This window comes from Diplotaxodon limnothrissa, linkage group LG4, assembly GCF_057381915.1.
Source record: "Diplotaxodon limnothrissa isolate DT_005_m linkage group LG4, D_limnothrissa_male_GT1.1, whole genome shotgun sequence".
Taxonomy (NCBI): Eukaryota; Metazoa; Chordata; class Actinopteri; order Cichliformes; family Cichlidae; genus Diplotaxodon; species Diplotaxodon limnothrissa.
This window is the reverse complement of record NC_140599.1, coordinates 8,448,716-8,467,566: the sequence shown is the minus strand read 5'-3', so window position 1 is coordinate 8,467,566 and position 18,851 is coordinate 8,448,716. Positions and strand designations below refer to the sequence as shown.

Sequence of the window (18,851 nt, the reverse complement as noted above, 5' to 3'; positions counted from 1 at the left end):
CAGTCATCACCCTAAAATAACAAGTGGTCTTATTAAAGTGGTGAAGTATATCCATGAAATTGTATTTTTGCACTAACAAGCTCATTCCCAAAAAGGTATCAGACAAATACTTGGGATTTCTCAGTATGGTTTGCAGTGTGTCCTCAAAAAAATTGAGGAAACTGGACAAGTCGAACGCAGCCACAGCCATCTGTAAAACACGGCGGAGGCTCTGTCGTGGCTGGAGGTGCATTTAAGCCAGATGTGTGGAGGATATTGTCAAAATTGATGGAATTATGGAATTTTCCTTAAATACAGCATCTCCATGCATGCAAGCGTTTCATTAAATTGCTGCACAATAAAAGAAATTAAGGCTGACCCAAATCCTCAGCACAGCAATGTAGGTTAACTGTTGATTCTAGATTGGCTGTAAATATGGATCAGTGTCTCTCTGTGTTAACCCTCCCTGGCAACCTGTTCAGAGTATACTCCTCCACATGACATGTTCCCCCAAAAGGCACCCTGTGAACCTCATAGTGATGACCAAGTTTTATAATTCCCCCTCAAACTAGAAAGTCGCACTGATAGTGAAATCAGAATATGTTCACAAAATGTAACAGTAATAAAATGTGTGCTTGACACAGTGTAACACATTTAATTCCCCTTTGAGTTACCTTCACCATCAGCTCTTACCTCACACTGAGCTCGAGGACTGATCAGACACTGAAGGCGGGTTCCAGATGTTTTGTTCTCCACGAGTCTGGTCTGTTAGATGATCTCTATAAGATGCTGGCCGCTCCGCTGTGGAATAATACAGAAAATATGCAGATAATAAGGTGTATCCTGTTTTCCATCTTTGAAATGAATTTGGGTTTACTGCTAAAACTGCTCTCTGTTCAAAGCACACGATGAAATTTAAGTTATGATAATTTGGAAGTTTCTAGCAGCGTGAATACATCCACAGATTGATATGCTTTAATTTCTGTGCCTTCAAACTGAAAATGTGAAATATGTAGGGATGGGTATCGTTTAGGTTTTATCCGATACCGGTGCCAAATCGGTACTTTTGAAACGGTGCCGGTGCTCAAACGGTGCTCAAACCTGTGCTTAAAGAATGGAGAACACAAAATTGGTCCAAAAACCTCTCATGTTCAGCTGGTTTTTGTAAAAAGATAACAATGTTAGCCTTTTCTGCAGCTATGGGGCATATATGGTATCACTCTTGGCTGGAAGCAGTGCTTAAACAATGGAAAAAACACAAACTTTGTCCAAAAACCTCTCATGTTTAACTGTTTTCCACTTTTTCTTTGGTCATTTTAGCCTTTTTGGCCAGGGTGAAGGGAGTATCTGCCATCAAACAAGAAGACAGCCGCATGTAGCTATGATGATGTTTGCTAGTTCACCTTACATGCATTAATGTAATAACGTGGTTAGCCTACTCAACGTAAATTACACACGAACAACATTAAGCTACTCACGCAGAGAAGAACGGCTGCTGCTGCATCATCATCCGTCATCATTTCTGCTACACTGGCAGGGCTAGGGGCCAGGACTCTATTCTTCGTGTTTTTGGGGGATGTTGCATAACAGGCAACCCACCCGCAGTAGATGTGCTCGGTGTGAGGTCTCGCAGCAAGCTATGTCACTACCCGATCCGTACCGGAAACCCGATCGGTACCCCGCATGCGCAAATCTTACGTCACTTCCTCTCTTTGCCAACATTGCGACATTCAATATATTTGATTGATTTCCTGGTTTAAACCAAATGGAGCTTGTAAATCTAGAATAGACTATTGGCTAGGAAGTGACATCATTCTTAGCCACACTGTAAAAGTTGCAATGTCAAATGCACCTCTATCTGATCATTGCTTTATTGAACTGTGCTTAGAATCGGAAATTAGACAATCAAATAAAAGAACTTATTGGAAGTTCAATGCCAAACTTTTACAAAATGAAGACTACTGCAACATAGTCAAAAAAATTATAAAAGATATTATGGCTGATCATCTAATTGTAGGATATATCAATAAATGGGAATTCATTAAATTCAAAATTAGAGAATTTAGTATTCAATTCAGTAAAAACATAAGTCAAAAGCAAAGAGAATATGAATGTAAATTATTCCAAGAAATTACTTATTGCTGTAGTAAAGATGATCTAAATACCCAAGAAAGGAGTAAACTTATGGAGTTGCAAACTAAATTAGATCAGCTCTACCTAAATAAAGCAGAAGGAGCTTTTGTGCGTTCACGGGCCAAGTGGATTGAGGAGGGGGAAAGAAATTCTTCATATTTTTTTAATTTAGAAAAGAGCAGACAGAAAAGAAATTTTATATCTTCTCTGTTAATTGATGGCATTGAATGTGACGACCCTAAAATTTTGGAGAATGAAACTTATACATTCTATTCCAATTTATACTCCTCACAGTTCTCCCAAGCAGATTGTGATGTCTTTTTTGATCAAATAGATAATCTGATCCCTAAAATTGATGAATCATTTAAGGAATTATGTGAATCTGACTTCAGAATTGAAGAGTTAGATGCATCTGTTAAGAAAATGGCACTTAATAAATCCCCTGGTCCAGATGGGCTTACAGTTAATTTCTTCCAATTTTTTTGGGAAGACTTACGGGAAATTTTATTCAAAGCTATACTGGCCAGTATTGAAAAGGGAGAATTGATGTCTAGCATGAAACAAGGATTAATTACATTAATTCCTAAACCAAACAAAGATAAACGACAATTGGATAACTTAAGGCCCATAACTTTATTAAATACAGATTATAAAATTTTCTCTAGCTCAGTTGCAACAAGGCTCAAACAAGGGGTTTCAAGTATAATTAGTGAGACACAATCAGGGTTTTTGAAAGGGTAGACCCGATTTGTAGAGAAGGATTTGTACGGTCAGACTTTACACATGCGCAGTAAGGATCGGAGAGTCCTGATCCGTAACTTTCTTTTTATTTTTCGTTTTTGTCTACATTGTACTGAAACGCTTCATTATTGCAAACATTTTAAGATATACTTGTTATTCTTAACATCTTAACTCTTACTCTGACCCATAACTATCGTAAAACGCTACGACCGGAAGTAGAAACCTTTCGCGCATGCGGGGTACCGATCGGGTTTCCGGTACGGATCGGGTGGTGACAAGCTATCAAATACGGCGCATTTCTGGGCTTTTAAAAAAAACGCTATGCGTCGCCAGGTATTTCATCGGATTTGAGGTGTTACCTCCTTTGACAGTATCACAGTATCAGCTTAAAGCACTTGTTGCAGGCTGCTGAGTTTGCATATTTTGCTGTGAAGTACAGCCAGACTTTTGACCGCTTCGCCTTGGGCATTTTTAATCTGTAGCTCTGCTCTAAAAGAAAGTACGTACCTGGACCCGCCTACTATCCTCGGAAACGTAAAATGATTGGCTAGAAGTGTATCACAGCTCAGGAAAAAAAAGCACCGAAATGTGCGCTGCTTTTCGGTCTGAACCGTTTATGTCAGAACCGGTGCACACCGGTACCCATCCCTAGAAATATGTGAGGTACACAAATGAACAATGCACGCACAATAAATATGTTTTAGATTCTGATCATCAGGAAATACAATGATAATTCTGTTACTGCTGATATCTGATATAAATAAGTGAAAATAACTAAAGATATGATTTCCTGTGCTGCTGTTTCTTTCATAGACTTTTATAGAATAGTCTGGGAGCAGTTGGTGTATAAACCTGTATTTAAATGAAACTTGATAAGATGACAACATACAGAGAACGCACAAGCTGCCTTTGTTACCTGTATAATTATAGATGAACCACAACCCCCCCATCAGACCGACACCCATTACAAAGGCTGCAAAGACAAGTCCCATCACTGGTCCAGTCTCCACCACCCGGTCTAGAGTCAGAGGGTGATATATTTTAAAGACAAAGACAGTAACATCACCAAAATACAGTAAATGATACTCACTGCTGTGCTCTGGCTCTGGTCTGGCCGGCGGAGTGACGCTGAGTCTCTTGATTCTTTGGCCAGTAGGGTTCCTCATTTTAGGTGACAGTGAACTAATCGGGTGGGTGACCACCATGGGTCTGGAGAGGTTTCTGATCTCACACTGAAGTGGGAATACAGGAAAAGGTTTATGCTTTAGTTATACTGGCTTCACCTTCCAGTGCCATGATATCAGAGGAAAACGTAAGTGTTAAAAAGCATAAATCATAATAAAGTAATTTTAAAAAGAAACTAAACCGTTTCAGTTCTAAGGTTTTATATATCAGGGTATATTAAACATACTCTGGTCCTTGGCAGGTATGAAATTAGGTAAATATAACCTCAGAAGTACAAAACAAGACATGAACCTGTGTCATTATTTATTCAACAAAAATTAGAAAATTAAATGTTGAAGCTGTGTGAGTATATCCCATAATTCATTAGCTTCTGGAATCACCTTTTGAAGTCAATTCAATTATTTTTATATAGTGTCATATCAAAACAGTTGCCTCAAGGCAGTCTGGTATAATAATAATATGTTTTTTGTATTCTTACAAAGTTACTTCAGTTAATTGAGGTTTGCAGGCATTGATTTATGCACAGCTCTCTTAAGGCCCCATCACAGCATTTCAGCCAGGGTGAGGTCTGGATTTTGAGCGGGCAGTTGCAAAACCTTGATTTTTTTACTTTTTCAGCCACTCTGTAGTAGATTTGCAGCTGTGCTTGCAATCATTGTCTTGTTCCATGACCCAGTCTGGGTGAAGCTTTAGCTGTTGAACAGATGGCCTACTGTAGAACAATTTGGGATACAGAGGAGTTCATGGTTGACTCAGTAATTACAGAATGCTGGAAAACAAACCCAAATCATGAGGCATTTGGTATTCACCAAACACGGTGTTGTGCATTATAGCCAAACATCTCCACTTTGCTCCTGTCCTTCCAGAGGACAATTTTCCAGAAAATTTGTTCAGATACAAATTTTCAAATCCAAGTAATTCTGCCATGTTTGTATTCCAAACAGGTCACACCTATTCAGTCTTTTTCTAACTGTACTGCCGTGAACTGTAATATTTAACATGCTAACTGAGTCCTGCAGAGTCCGAGATGTAGATCCTGCGACTTTTGCAGTTTATCTAACTATAGGACCTGAGGAGGACCAGATTAATTCCCCTGATATACAAAACGATGTCCTGGTGTTTACCATGACTCTACTACAGAACTATTATATAAGGTTGCACATTCAAACGTGTTTTTAGCAAATATTTGGCTCTTTATTGTTTTAAATAAAGCTGACCTACTTTCTTACACAGCTTGGTGTGAAGGCTAACACGGTTCACTTTACCTACATTTTTTAAAATCTAAGACTAGGTATGCTAACTGGCTCCTGGCTTTAGGTTTCTCAGTGAGCTTTCAAACACATAATGGTTATCAATCTTCTCATCAAACGCTCCACAAGGAGCCTAACAGGCAGTTTTTACAAATGACCAAGCTACAGTTTCCCTGCTCCATCTTAGTGCTTTTGACAAGATGATTTATTTGCTATTTCTTCTGGGTTTTTTTTACCTGATGCCCGGGTGATCTAGATAGAAGCAGAGGCATGCGTGGCCTGCCCTGACAATCATTCTTTATAGTTTCCTTCATGGGTTCCCCTCCAGTTGTGTCAGAGACACAGAGGCGCAGGCTGCAGTGGAGGAACTGCATTGAGTCGTTATAAACTGGTCGTAGAATGAAGCTGAATCTTAAGGGCTGTATCTCCTCTCTCACACTCATGGTCCTCTTGTCTCTCCCTCCTCCACTTTCTGCTTTTTCACCTGTTTGATCAATTCTGCCATTTCCCAGGCCCTCTGTCTCTTCCGTTTCCTCTACTGCTTCAACGTTATCTTCAGTCTCCTCTTGCTCATGTTTTGACTTCGCACTGAAGGTCAGTGAGGGGTCAGAGGAACAGCCGTTACTTATCACAGTCCAGAAAGGCGATTTTTTGGGGTCTGAGAAAGAAGAGACTACACATGACTTCACTTCCACGACATCTGCGAGGGGTGCTTTAGCTGAAATCTGCAGCAGAAAAAAATGATGCAGAATATATCATAGTTATAATTAAGTAGCTTTCATGTTCATTAGATGTATTTAAAAAAGTAAGCTGTGAAGAAGTTAGTGCGACAGTTTACACCACAATATCAAATTGAAGCAGAGAAAACACATGAAAAAGACCTGGACATAGACACGCTGGTCAGCGGTGATGACACACGGACCAATCCGCCTCTGCTCGTAGCTGTCTGTGACAAAAAGCTCCAAAAGAAGAACAGGCCCAGATCTGTGTCTGGGTGTTGGGAAGTGGCTTAGGTCTGGGGTGGGCCACAAGCCCTCTGGCACCCAGGGGACCAGTTCTGTCTGCACAGTGTTTACATTCTCATTAGCAGCAGCGCTGCTCGGAGGGCCAGGGACAGCAGAAAAACAGCTGAACTGAAAGAAAACAGCGCAAGGTTATGTATGAAAAATCTTGCATGAAAACTGTAAAATATAAGATGAATGTAAACAGACACACAGACGTCTCACACGTATGCCAAGTGGACCTTTGGACTTCTCAGTCTCATTGAGTGAAAGGATGGTCTGAGGTTTGTCCCTCCATAGTAACAGCTGGTCAAAAAGGACAAACAGAGAAATCAAACTCAGAGTCACTCTCAGTCTCCTTCTCCTGGGGCATATCTTTCCACTATGAAAATGAGTCTTTCAGGTGGTGTTTTCCACACAAAAATGATAAAATATACAAATAGTATCAATACCATCATAATGTATAAATTACATTCATCCTGTGGTGTGTAAGCTTAGTTTCATGCCCTCTGCTATTTTCTGTTTCTGTTCTAAATTTTTACTCTGATGAGGCACTAATGATTGGTCAGTATAGAAACCTGCTACTCTCATTACCTACTTTGACTTTACCAAGTCTCGAATGTTCCCAAACTTGCTGCAACTACATGACAAAAATCTAACTTTAGAAGTTTGTTCCAGCGTCTTTGGCTTTATTCCTTGATTAGACGTCTTTCAGAGAGAGTTGTAAAAAAAGTTGTTGAATAATTTGCAGATTAAAGTGACTATAACTAAGGACAGATCTACTGAATTTTCAAACATAGTTGCGCTAAAGAGTACATTGAAAATGTTGGGGGTGCAGGTACCCCAGACCCCTCTCTTCAGCTACACCCCTGCTTCAGTGATCTTGGGCCAACCCATTTGAGAAAACCTGACATCAAGATTTTCATGTTTACAACCTTTAGTCTTCTTTAAGGCCCATTTATTTTTCTGTGACTTTCATCAACGTAGCAAGAAGGTTATATGTGTCATGATCAAGAACGTAAAGTAGATGGAGGAAGCTGAGGGATGTTCTCCCACAGACTTCTACACAACCAAACTTTTCTGAAAACCAGAAGAACTGCCCCCTGCTGTCCATTAAAATTAATACAGGTTTAAGGTACATCCCTCTAATATTTGCAGTCTATGTTCTAAACGTTCTCATCTTTTCTGTCTAGCAAGGTTGTTAGAACAAATGCAAGGAAGAGGAATCCTGGAGAAGATTGTTCACACTCAGCTGATAGACTATCTAAATGATTTTCAAATTCCAGAAGCTCTTCAGTTCGGCTTTAAGCCGTTTCACAGCACAGAGACAGCTCTCATAAAGGTTAAACATGTCTTTCTTGTTTTGTTGGATATGACTGCTGATTTGACACAGTGCAACATGACCTGCTGATCTCTCGACTACAGCATTGTGTAGAAATTTCCGGCACTTTTGTGGATAAAATCATATCTCTCTAACAGGAGCTTTTGCGTTAAGTTGAGTTCGGCTTCATCCTCTGTGGCCCCTCTGCCATGGGGTGTAGCGTAGGGATCTATTCTTGGGCCACTAATGTTTTCATGTTTTCCTGCCACTCGGTGCGATCTTCCGAAAACAAAAAATTGAATTTCCAGGCCTGACTTGGAAACTGTCATCTATGCTTTTATAACCTCACGCTTGGATTACTGCAACTACCTTTTAATAGAGGTTGGCCAGGGCCCTCTGTCACTCCTGCAACTGGTGCAGAATGCTGTGGCATGGTTTTTAACTGGTAAAAGAACATTTGAGCACATTAATTTGCTTCTGGCCTCCTTAAACTGGCTTCCAATTGAATTTAGGATCTATTTTAAGATCCTTTTACTGGTTTTTAATTTGTTTTTACTCATTTTTAATTAATTTTTATTAGCTGGCCTTTGACTTAGTGGGTAACTGACAAGTTATTTTATTGTTATTTATTTTTTGTATTTATTATTCTTATTGTATTTTTTATATTTCTGCTGTACAGCAGGGCCATGTGTTGTTTTTAAAGTATGGTATGCTAACGAAGAGACACGAGGACGGATGAGCTGAAGCTCGCTCACCTGCTTCATCAGCTTTTCAGCCTTCCTGCCCGAATTCAAATTGGCCCAGATTGCCTCTTCACCTGCCTGACTATCTCCAGCCAAGTCAGCCTCACCAGCTCCAGCGTCATCATTACCTCTACAGTAATAAATGTGGTTCAGCTTGTGGGTTCAGCATTTGGACATAATTTGAGTTCACTGCTTCAGCACAGTGGCCTTAAGCCTGTGTTGTTTGTCTGTTTTTCAATCATGTTTCCATCCAGCCTCCCACCTCTGAGGGGACATTTGCTCTCACTTAATTTGCCTCTGCGCAAACACCCATTTTAGGCTTGACCTCAGCAATGTTCTGGTCACAATGACCTGGGTCGCAAGTCTTACCAGGACAACTTCCACTTAACACAAATTCAAGTGGCTGTTATGCACCACATGCCTTTTTTTCCTGTACCATGAGTAAAGGACATTTGTTTTTGTTTTGAACGCAGACGCTTTCCTAACTGTGTTCTGAACGTTTTCCTGTTTGTCCTGTTTCCTCCCTTCAGATTTATTTATTTCTTTATTTTCTGACAGCTTGTTTTGAATTACATCCACAGCGATGCAGATTTTTTTCGAAGACAAGATCTGTATCATTCTTTCCCTCGTGTGACAGAAGATATAGAGAGGAAAGTTAGGGTTCAAGTAACAAACAAAGACAGAAAATTCTCCAAAGTTTCAATGTTTTGTTGTTGTTGAAATGTCTTATCTCACCATGTTTTTGTACTGCACCCCTCTAGGCTCTCCCAGGAGCAGGCCTTCTGTCCCACAGGAAATGACTGGGAACACTAAAAGGAAATGGCTCCCATTGGACTCAGCCTGGCAAGTCAGGTCACGCAGAGTCACGGCAGCCACCGGGACAGACAAGTTCTGAAAGAGAGCACTGATGTGAGGCACTACAGAATATCACAGTGTGAACAGCTGCTTTAGGTTTGTCGCTGCTTCTAATTTAGATTTTAAAAAAGTTAAGACCTGCAGAATGCTTCTGTCCACCGTCACGCTGAGGCGTCCGCCCTCACAGTTCACTGTGAAACCCTCCCGGCCTTCTCCTGCTCTGCTCCCACCATTCAGCCACTGCCTCAACCTGCGCTCCTCTGCCTCAGGAGGCCTTGCAACCAGTGGATTCGTCACTGCAAACTTACCTGTGATACAGAGAGGAGATCAAGAGATACAACCATTCACTCAAACATCAAAATCCTTCATTCAGCTGTAAATACTATATGGAATAAATACTATGAGTAAATACTATGGAATAATTTAAACGAAAAAAGACCAAACAAATGATATATACTTTCTTTTGAGTGAAAAAACGAAATTCAAATGTTCAGTTTATACAGCCCATTCTCACTCCTGAGGTGTAACATCCTGACGATTTGTCACGTCCTGCGGCGTTCCTGAGGAACGCGAAAGTTGACCTTCTGCGTTCTTATGCTACGGTTATGGGTGAAATCCAGTAGAATTACGGTCCCGCGGTACTACACGTTCCAGCCATCCCTAACCTTAACCAGCACTTTAATGGTGTTAAATAGTGTTTGCCAAAGCGATTTAAGCAAAATGAACGAACATGTGTAGATTGATTCCAAAAGGTTCTCATGTTTCCTCATTTTTTCCGATCTTGTCATTAAGGGATGTGTTGGGTGCCCGGAAGCGTAACATGTTGACGATTTGTCACGTAGCGTAAAATATTACGCTTTGGAAGTGAGAACGTGTTGGTTCAGACACAGAAGAGTCCCGACCTGCTTCTCCCTCAGCCAGCCGGATCACAAAGTGATTGGCCAGGTCGGCCTCAGTGTATGAGGTCACCGTGGTGAAGCCACTCTCACGGGCCCAAAGGAGAAGGTCCGAGATGCTAGACAGGTCAGGGTCGAGTGTGCTGGCCACTGTTAGGCCAGGCTCAGGTGGGTAGGGTGGAGACACGCTGTTGGAGGACTGTGTAGACAGCAAGATGAAGCATAATACAAGTAAAGATCAAGTAGAGTCAAGGACACTGTGGCACAGAGCAATACAATAAAGTATTTTAGACTATGGCCAGTAACGCTAGGACCAGTTCTTTTTGGATTTGGTCACAATGAGAATGATTTGTAGCCTTAGATTCCTGTTAGCTGTGTGTTAAAAAAACAAAACAAATTCCACCACGATGGTGATGTAAATGGCAGCTGATGCCCTTACATGAACAGAGATGCGACCCTGGACGCCATGAGCAGTAATGGCCCAGTTGACGGGCACAGAGCTGCTGAGAATCAACACAATCTTGTGCGCTCTTGAGTCGGCCACTGGAGGCACAAGCGATACAGTCACCTCTACCTGCATGGAGCTGAAGAAGAGTGGACAGAGAAAACAACGTTTAACCCAAACGGCATCATCTGGGGCCAAATAATTGAAGTAGTACAGAAAAAAAAAAACCTGCAGTTCCTTGAATCACCACAGGGGGCGACTCTAGAGTTGTTCTATGTCAAATTATCCAACTTTAAACTAGTTTCAGTACCCTTCATAACTACTCTATGATGGGTGAATGTATTTTAAACTGAGCTTTTTATACTGAATTAAGCCTTAAGCTTTATATTATTAGGGGCGTTTCAGGGGGGTTAGGGGGGTTATGACCCCCCCCCCCCAATAATCAGACCCAACCAATATAAGCCCCCCAATAAAATTATGAATTATCTTGCATAAATAGGCTGTTGATTTTCTTTACTCATTTCAGGTATTACCAGCAAATTAGTTGCATGTTTAATCATCTCGGAATTTGTGTTTGTGCTGTTGGTGAATTATCTGATAATAATATTAAGGCTTACTTTGTGGTTCATTGTACAAATATACTGTACACTCTGAAGTGTTTTTCTTCTTTGTTAACCAATGTGCAGGTATGTGTAGCAGTGTAATGCAGCCTCATAACCAGGCTTGATAAAGATACCTGACAAATAGAGGTGGGTTTAGAAATTGATTTCCCCGATTCAAATAGATTTTAGCGTGAGTAAAGCAATATCGCTTCATGAAATCCTGAATCGATTTTTAAATATGAATGTATTTTTCCAGAAACACCAGAATCTCAGCTTAAAGCCCACAAAACAATTTCAGCGACCACCAAACAGCTAAAACGAGAGCAGAAACGGATTCTGCAAAAAGACGTAAACACAAAGCACGGATCGTTCAACCGACGTCACGTACACGGACGGTGCTGAAAGCCGACATCTCACAGATTCTGATGCTGCAGGTTTTGTCGCTGAACCAGCAGCAAAAGATCAAAACTACGCTTCACGTTTGATAAACATCGTCACTAATTCCCTCTTACTTTTGCTGTTTTGCTTCCACTACGATAAAATCCCACTTCCTGCACAGCTTTCTCTCCCTCAGTGTACTTCAAGAACCGTTTCCCATCTCAAATCTCGGTTTTCTGCATTATTCGCTTCCTTATTATGCACCAGTCTACTGTTTTGTTCAGCGCTGTTGCACATTGCTTTTTCTTTTATCTTAAAAATAACCTCCGACAAGAAAGCCTAATTTCTGATGTTCATACCAAAGAAACTTAAACTTTTACAAAATATGCCAAATTGCAAAACGCTTAGCTGTGTCTCTAATAAAACCTCTGTAACTTTGCTCAGCCTACATCAGGTAATTTTCATATCTTGATTCACGGTTTTCTTCATCTTTTAATTTTCTGCAGAATATTTTTAAGGCGGTTATCTGCCATAAAAAGCCAGGCCAGGAAAATCTGCATCATGTTTTTCTGTATTTTATCCTCCGTTACTTTTACACGATGCTTACATCTCTGATGAAGTCTCACAAGTATCAGCTTTCTTTTTATACATAGATATAAAAATGTGGATATGTACTGATAAATGATCAGAATTATAATATGAATTATAATCATAATATTACAGAATAATACAGAATTATAATATTATAATATGTCTGAGTCAAAATTGAATCAAATTGGGACCTTGTGAATGAGAATTGAATTAGTTATAGAAATCAGTGACGATATCCACCCCTACTGACAAATATCATCATTTCTGCCTAGAAAAAGCAAGATGGAAAAACCCAAAATGCTAAAATAAAAAATAAGATAAGATAAGATAAGATAGAACTTTATTAATCCCTCGGGTGGGTTCCTCTGGGAAATTCGACTTTTTTTTTTTTTTTTTTTAATGGCAAACAGTGAAACAGAAAACATTGGCTACCATCATTTATATACAGGCTTTGTGGCTGTAAATAGATTCTAATTTCTGCTTTTGCCAGGACATCAAGTGGTTGCTTGTTCTCACCCACAGAGGCCTGAGCCTGATGAATGGAGCTTGATTACGTGGACCTCAGGGCTAGCTCCACCTACATTCAAGTGGGCACAACCGTGCACTTCCTGTGGCTGCAAGTCAGAGGTCATGTAGTTGCGAGAGATGAACATGGACTGCAGCTGACACACAGCAGGCAGGTTTGGATCTGTAATATGGAGACAAAGTAAGAGAAAGTTTAGAAATGGAAGCTGACCTAATGCAAAAGTCTGGTAGAAGCAAGAGGGGAAATGACTCATCTGACTCATAAGCCATCAGATGCTTGCAGATGTTTGGATTCATCATTTTTTTATTTTACCGTAAACTATTTTTCATTTGTGGATATTTTTGTGTATAAAAACTGCAAAGCTTAAATACAAAATCACCACTAAATTCGATTTTTGAGCACAGGAATGTGGATTTGGTGGCTCACCCTCTCCCAGTTGAAGGTAGACTCGATTGCCATGTGATGAGTGTGTCAGAGAGGACAGGTTGCCATGATGCTTCAGAACCCAGCGATGCAGCGCACGGGGACGAAAAGGCAATGAATGCACCGTCTGGACGTGCAAACGCAGGGCGCTGGACTGTACGCTGGCGTTTGAGGACACCTAGCAGTTGAAGGCAAATTTATAATGAATGAAACTGCAGAGTGCACTCAATCAAAACTGCTCTTCTGCACAATGACTGACCTGCACCAGGACCTGGAGGTTGGAGGGCAGTCTCTCGGCCTCCAACCACCAGGTAACTGGGACTTTGGAGATGAGCACTAGGTGGACAACCCTCATAGGAGAAGGAGACAGAGACAGAGGCTTCATCAGCACTGTCACCTATAGGGAGGAGAGGAAAAGGCAGTCCGCTGTACGTTCAGCACTTTAAAGGATAAATGTACTTCAGACAGTTAGGGTAGCTCCAAAGCTAACTACATGTAGCAAACTTAACTTAAAATACACCAAACACATTTACAGCACTTGTACAAATAAAAATGTAACAAATAGAATAAAATAAAACTTATTTGTTAGTCTTGTATTTGTGTGCCTGTGTAAGCAGCTAGAGCAATTAAATACATTTCAGCATTTTTGGTTGGGAAGCTAACGCTACTTAAAATGTTTGGTAGCACTTTATAATATGACCCACAACTAACAGTGTAATTATATGTACCTACAAAGGCTTCCCAGCAGATACAGTAGAATAAAGGGGTAGAAATTCAAATTTTCACAAGAGAGAAGAAATAATTCTATTGTAAGAGTCGAGGTTTCCTCACTTTACAGCGTAAGTGTAGCTTGTTTATCCACTAAATTACCCAGAAGTCACACGTCTTACAACTACTTACAGTATATTTATTTCTTTCCTCTCAGATCATCTCACGCTGTGTTTTTTTTAACATGGCAGTCAGTTGACTACACTCTCGTGGACTCTGCAGTCACAGATCTCGATCCAAAAGATCACCCTTGGGATGTGGTGGAATCAGTGATGCAACTGTGTGACGCTATCGTCTCAATATGGATCAACATCTCTGCAACCCCCTGTTACAGCTACAGCTATGCCTCAAGGAAGAAAGGTAGTTATAAAGGCAATGGTGGTTCCAACACAGTTGTAGCAAGATGTACCTAATAAAAGGGGGAGGGAGTATACATCTCCAGTGTCACAGTGTACTAAGCCTGTAATCTTTTGCACAAATAATCGTCTGTTCACCATCGTGTTTGACATTTCAGTTACATTTTTATCATAATTAGTCATTCTAGACTTACAGGAGGTTTCATGGAACTTTGACCCTCTTCCTTCCCCCAACAAGTCACAGAGGTTTCTTCCTGTTAAAAGGGAGTTTTTCCTTCCCACTGTCATTAAGTATTTCCTCAAAAGGGGGTCATCTGATTGTTGGTTTTCTCTGTATTTTTGTAGGGTCATTAGCTTCCCATACAAAGAGCCGACTGTAGATGTAATTTCACACAATATAAATAAAACTATCATCATCAATCATCAGTGAGAGTTTGCACCATATTTAAAGAAATTCACTCAAGACTGTTGTGACTTTTATTATAAAGAAATGTCCACAAGATCATGCTGAGACTTACTATTATTTATTTATTTTGATGTTTTCCCATAAAATCTGCCTTTTTATAACAGAATCAGCTCAGTGGTGCTACAGTGAAATTCTGTAGGTAATGTCTTTGTGATATAAAGGGAATTAAATGGATTTAAAAAGCTTATTTGAGATAGTTGAGATGTTTAAAGCTAAACATTATCATCACATTTTAAAGGAAAGCATTTGGCAAAGAAACCTTGTTGTTCATGCGTGTTTCTGCTCTTAGTTTACAATCAATGAGACTGATTGATCAGCAAGTGACTGGAATCACATTTTCCAGCTTTCTTACGGCCTATTTGAGTCAAAACTTTAAAGCTAAAACCCGGACTCAAATAAAAGCCCCCCTGCTCCTGAAGCCGGGGTCCTTGGTTTTTGCTAAGTAATCGTTAGCCGGCTACCTTGTTTTCTGGGCTGTTGGTCACTCTTCTTAATGCAATGACATGAGTCTCCTTGTTTCCGCGTTCTCTAGCAGCACAGCCGGGGCCTGCCTCGAACCTTTCCAGCAGACCCTGAACAGGGTGTCGAGCACCCACTGGACCAGCCACTGAGCAGTGCAGCTCTCCACTCTGAGCTGGAGAGGAACAGTGCATGCATCACTACAAAATGTGTTAAACCTGAAATATATATGCACAGGAAGTACATTCATCTGCTGCAGCAGCGTGATCACTGTGTAAAATAACAAATAACATGAGACATGAGTGCTTCCCCATGCAGGCCTCGCTGAGTTTCATTGTGAAACATTGTGTTTCTTCTCCTCCTTTCTCTCCCTCTAATGTGTGGGTGATACAATACTCTGATGTTTCTACATTTGCTCAAATCCCCGCCTGGGGGTGGGTGGGAACTTGTCCAAGAAAAAAACTATGTAGCAACTTTCACTTTCATTCTGACACTTCAAGTAAAGACCTTTGACTTGGGCACAGGAAATACCACATTTACAATTCGCTATGTCTTCACGACACAATCCTCATTGTTGCTGGTCTAGAAGATAAATACATCTCTTGCTGTGTCTCCTGCTGGGTGTCGTTGGACTTACCTTCTGGGTGCTCCAAGAGGAAAGAGAGAAGGAATAAAGTCCATCCAAGTCCAGACAGCGAAGGCATCATGACAACTGCTTCACCAGACTGACCGAATGCTTTTTTAGTGTAACACCTTAAAAACACAATCAAACATGCAGTTTATGTGTGATTTCTAACTCAGAGTTATCTCAGTATGCCTGTTTTTCGCCAGAGCAGAAAAGCTTCAGATAAGTTTGATTAGTAATGATCAAAATAGGGACTGTTGGTTGAAAAAAACAAGCAACCTTGATATACTCCCCCTGGACACATTATTAGAGACATCTGTTCAAATGGCCATTAATGTAAATATCTCATCAGCCAATCACATGGCAACAACTCACATTTAAGCATGTAGACATTGTCTGAGCTTCAGACCAGGGGAGAAACCTGACTGATGTAACATTGACATGGTCGTTGGTGCCAGACAGTGTGGTTTGAGTATTTCAAAAACTGATATTTTGCTTGGATTTCCCCAAACAATGATCTCTAGGATTTATGTAGAATGGTTCGAGAAAGAGACAGCGGCAGCTCTCAGGGAGAAAATGCCTCACTGATGTCAGAGATCAGAGGAGAATAGCTAGAATGTTTCGAGCTGAAGACGACAATAACTCAACGACCACGCTTTACAATCAAGGCATGAGTAATAGCATCTCTGAATGCACAACTCTCTCCCACATAAACAGGACCTCATCTGTACCCTTAATGATGAGTTTTGATACCTTAGTAAATATAAACAAAGATGTTGTTTGATGAACATTAGAATAGTTAATGTGTTTTTCCAAGTTTAGGTGCATCAGCAGAGACCACCCTCAATAATTTCTGATGCAAGCGCAGTCTATAACAGAAACTGCCCGGGTCAGAAAAGAGATTCAAGCGTCACTCTTAGTAGGCTTTCAAGGATAAAGAGTTAATGTACCCATCAGCTGATGGGGATAACACACCATCAAGTAACATCATGGATGTGCAGCAGCTGTTTGTTGCTATCACATTAATATGGATCCAAAACTGCTGGCAGAAAACTGCTGAATAGAAAGGTGTACCTAATAAAGTGTCAGTTAAAAAAAAATAAACATTTAATAGCAATAATTAACAACCAATCAACCAAACATGTTCCTCTGGGAAAGAGTTTTACAAAATGAACTGTCACAATAAAAAAGTCTTTTAAATAATATAAAAAAACTTTCGTCAAATGTATTAAATCAAAGCTTTTATCAAACCATCCTGACTTAAGTGCACTGACCTCTGATTTACTCTTCTCAGCTTGTTTTTTCTTTTTGCTCGCAGAAATGCGCTGACATGGAGCAGAACGTGCTTGAGCATCAGTCTGATCCATGCATGGTCCACGAATTTACTGAGAACCAGTCCATACTGCTCAGGAAATCATGCAAAACATCCTGAGCAGAACAAACACGCGCTCTGCAGTCTGTGTGAGAGCTGCTAACTTGATTCATGCTTTAAGATAGTGAAACATGGAGACTGGTGTTCTCATAAATGTATTTTTGTTGCTGCTGTTAAATTCCAAGAAAGTTCCGGACAGATAAGTCGTGCTAGTCGAGTCTTCAGGAAATTGCAGGATTCCTAAAAACTCTCTCCCCTCCAGCGGTCTGCGCTCTTGGGGTGAATACAGTCACTCACCTGCGGCTCCTCGAAGGTACAGGCTGACTGCTGGTCCAGCTGTTTGCTTCAGACTTCACTGTATTCACAACTCTGCGCACACCCCTCTCATTTCCTAAACACACTATCACACACCCTCAACATGTCAAACAGACCAAATACAGAATAAGAATAAGGAAAAAAAGCGCAACTCTCAGCTGTGCGGGCCATCGGGCATCTTTAGCCCGCTGAGGTGCGTCTTGTAAGCAATAGATTTCTCCGGGTGAAATTCATTTTACACATGGAGTAATGCCGAAGGGGAGGGGGTGTCGGGGGGTGGGCAGCTGTAAAGAAGGGGCAATGGGAGGGACTGCGGGATGGTGTGACAGAGTGGAGAGAGAAACGGCGAGGAGAGGAATAAAAGGCTCTGGAGACGTCTCCAAACGTAGATGGTAACAGGAAGGAGGAGTAGAGGGAGAGAAGGAGGGAAAGAGGAGGACCAGGGTGGACCTCAGAAGTTTGACTGGCAGGGGAAATGTGAGGGTGATAACGGGAGGCGGGGTGGAGGGTGGTGGGGTATTTAAAAAACAAAAACCCAGACACACACAAACACACACATTAACTGGTGTGTCTTCTTATCTGAACCTCTGAAACACCTTTCTAAAGAAAACATGATAGCAAACCAGTGAAAGCCCACAGCAGCTTCTCCCCAATAAGCAGCCTGTCAGAGCTTCATCATCTATTTTATGTGTGGGTGGGAGGGGCTTGTAAGATCTTGTTTTTTCTTGGCTTTCAAAGTGGAAAGAAGTGATAACAGTGAGCATACATTGTCGAGGTTGTGATTTTGCTCACCTGAAGACCATAAGAACTGCGTTCACAGAGTTTTTAGCTCCATCTTTGGTCTCCCCACTCTCACTGCTGAGCCTGCTCGCTGTCCAGTGTGGTGTTGAATAGGCAGTATAAAGGCTTTTTGCCTTCTGGCCAAAAATGTTACTATGGGAAAGGGAGTCTGCACCAAAGCTGTAGAGTTGTGAGCACAACAACTAAACAAGGAGATAATTCTGCTATAAATTTCAGAAAAGCCAAAGAAATCAGGCGTGATTTCATGTTGTTATGGACGTGTAGACAGTCCAAATACCAAAGTTTTGCATGAGACAAAAATCTTAAACTGTGCTTTAACAAATGGGCATATCTTCTGAAATGTGAAGCCGACATGGATGTGCCTGAAACCTAATGTCTTTCTAATGGTCAGCAGGGGAGACTCAGCTGGCTGCATGATGAAAACACAAAACCTCAGCTCCCTCTCTCTTAAAGCTTTCCTGATGAGTCGTGGAGGAAAATCAAATATCACCTCATGATGTAGAGTTTCAAAAAACCCAAACAGATTACTGCAGATCGTGCATTTCTCTGACTTTTACAGTGTCTACATCCTTCTTTTTATATACAGCCCATTAAGTAAACCTGAAATGAATCAGGGGGCT

General features: G+C 40.9%; 1 protein-coding gene across 2 annotated transcripts; it reads right to left on the bottom strand.

The window, feature by feature from the left end:
- Positions 1-673: 673 nt before the first annotated feature.
- engl (endoglin, like) lies at positions 674-17,097 on the bottom strand. 2 transcript variants are annotated; one of them, XM_085352065.1, is made up of 16 exons: positions 17,018-17,097; positions 15,756-15,871; positions 15,121-15,293; positions 13,329-13,466; positions 13,073-13,247; positions 12,637-12,808; positions 10,544-10,688; positions 10,111-10,303; positions 9,347-9,516; positions 9,089-9,244; positions 6,515-6,595; positions 6,170-6,421; positions 5,525-6,013; positions 3,944-4,085; positions 3,770-3,871; positions 674-780 (listed from the first exon to the last, which is right to left on the bottom strand). In XM_085352065.1, exons 1-16 carry the CDS (start codon positions 17,095-17,097, stop codon positions 674-676), a joined length of 2,691 nt encoding a protein of 896 aa, XP_085208191.1. The 2 variants fall into 2 exon arrangements, with proteins under 2 accessions (XP_085208191.1, XP_085208192.1); XM_085352066.1 differs by lacking the exon at positions 17,018-17,097 and adding an exon at positions 3,306-3,313 and having other exon boundaries at positions 674-775; positions 15,756-15,825.
- Positions 17,098-18,851: the final 1,754 nt, after the last annotated feature.

Bases quoted from the DNA above. Each gene is read 5' to 3' on its own strand.
- engl (XM_085352065.1), bottom strand. From the start codon at position 17,097: ATGCTCAAGCACGTTCTGCTCCATGTCAGCGCATTTCTGCGAGCAAAA. The intron at 10,304-10,543 runs GTAAGGGCATCA...CTGTCTACACAG, and splicing joins AGGGTCGCATCTCTGTTCAT to TCCTCCAACAGCGTGTCTCC. The intron at 9,517-10,110 runs GTCGGGACTCTT...TCTGTATCACAG, and splicing joins GCTGGCTGAGGGAGAAGCAG to GTAAGTTTGCAGTGACGAAT.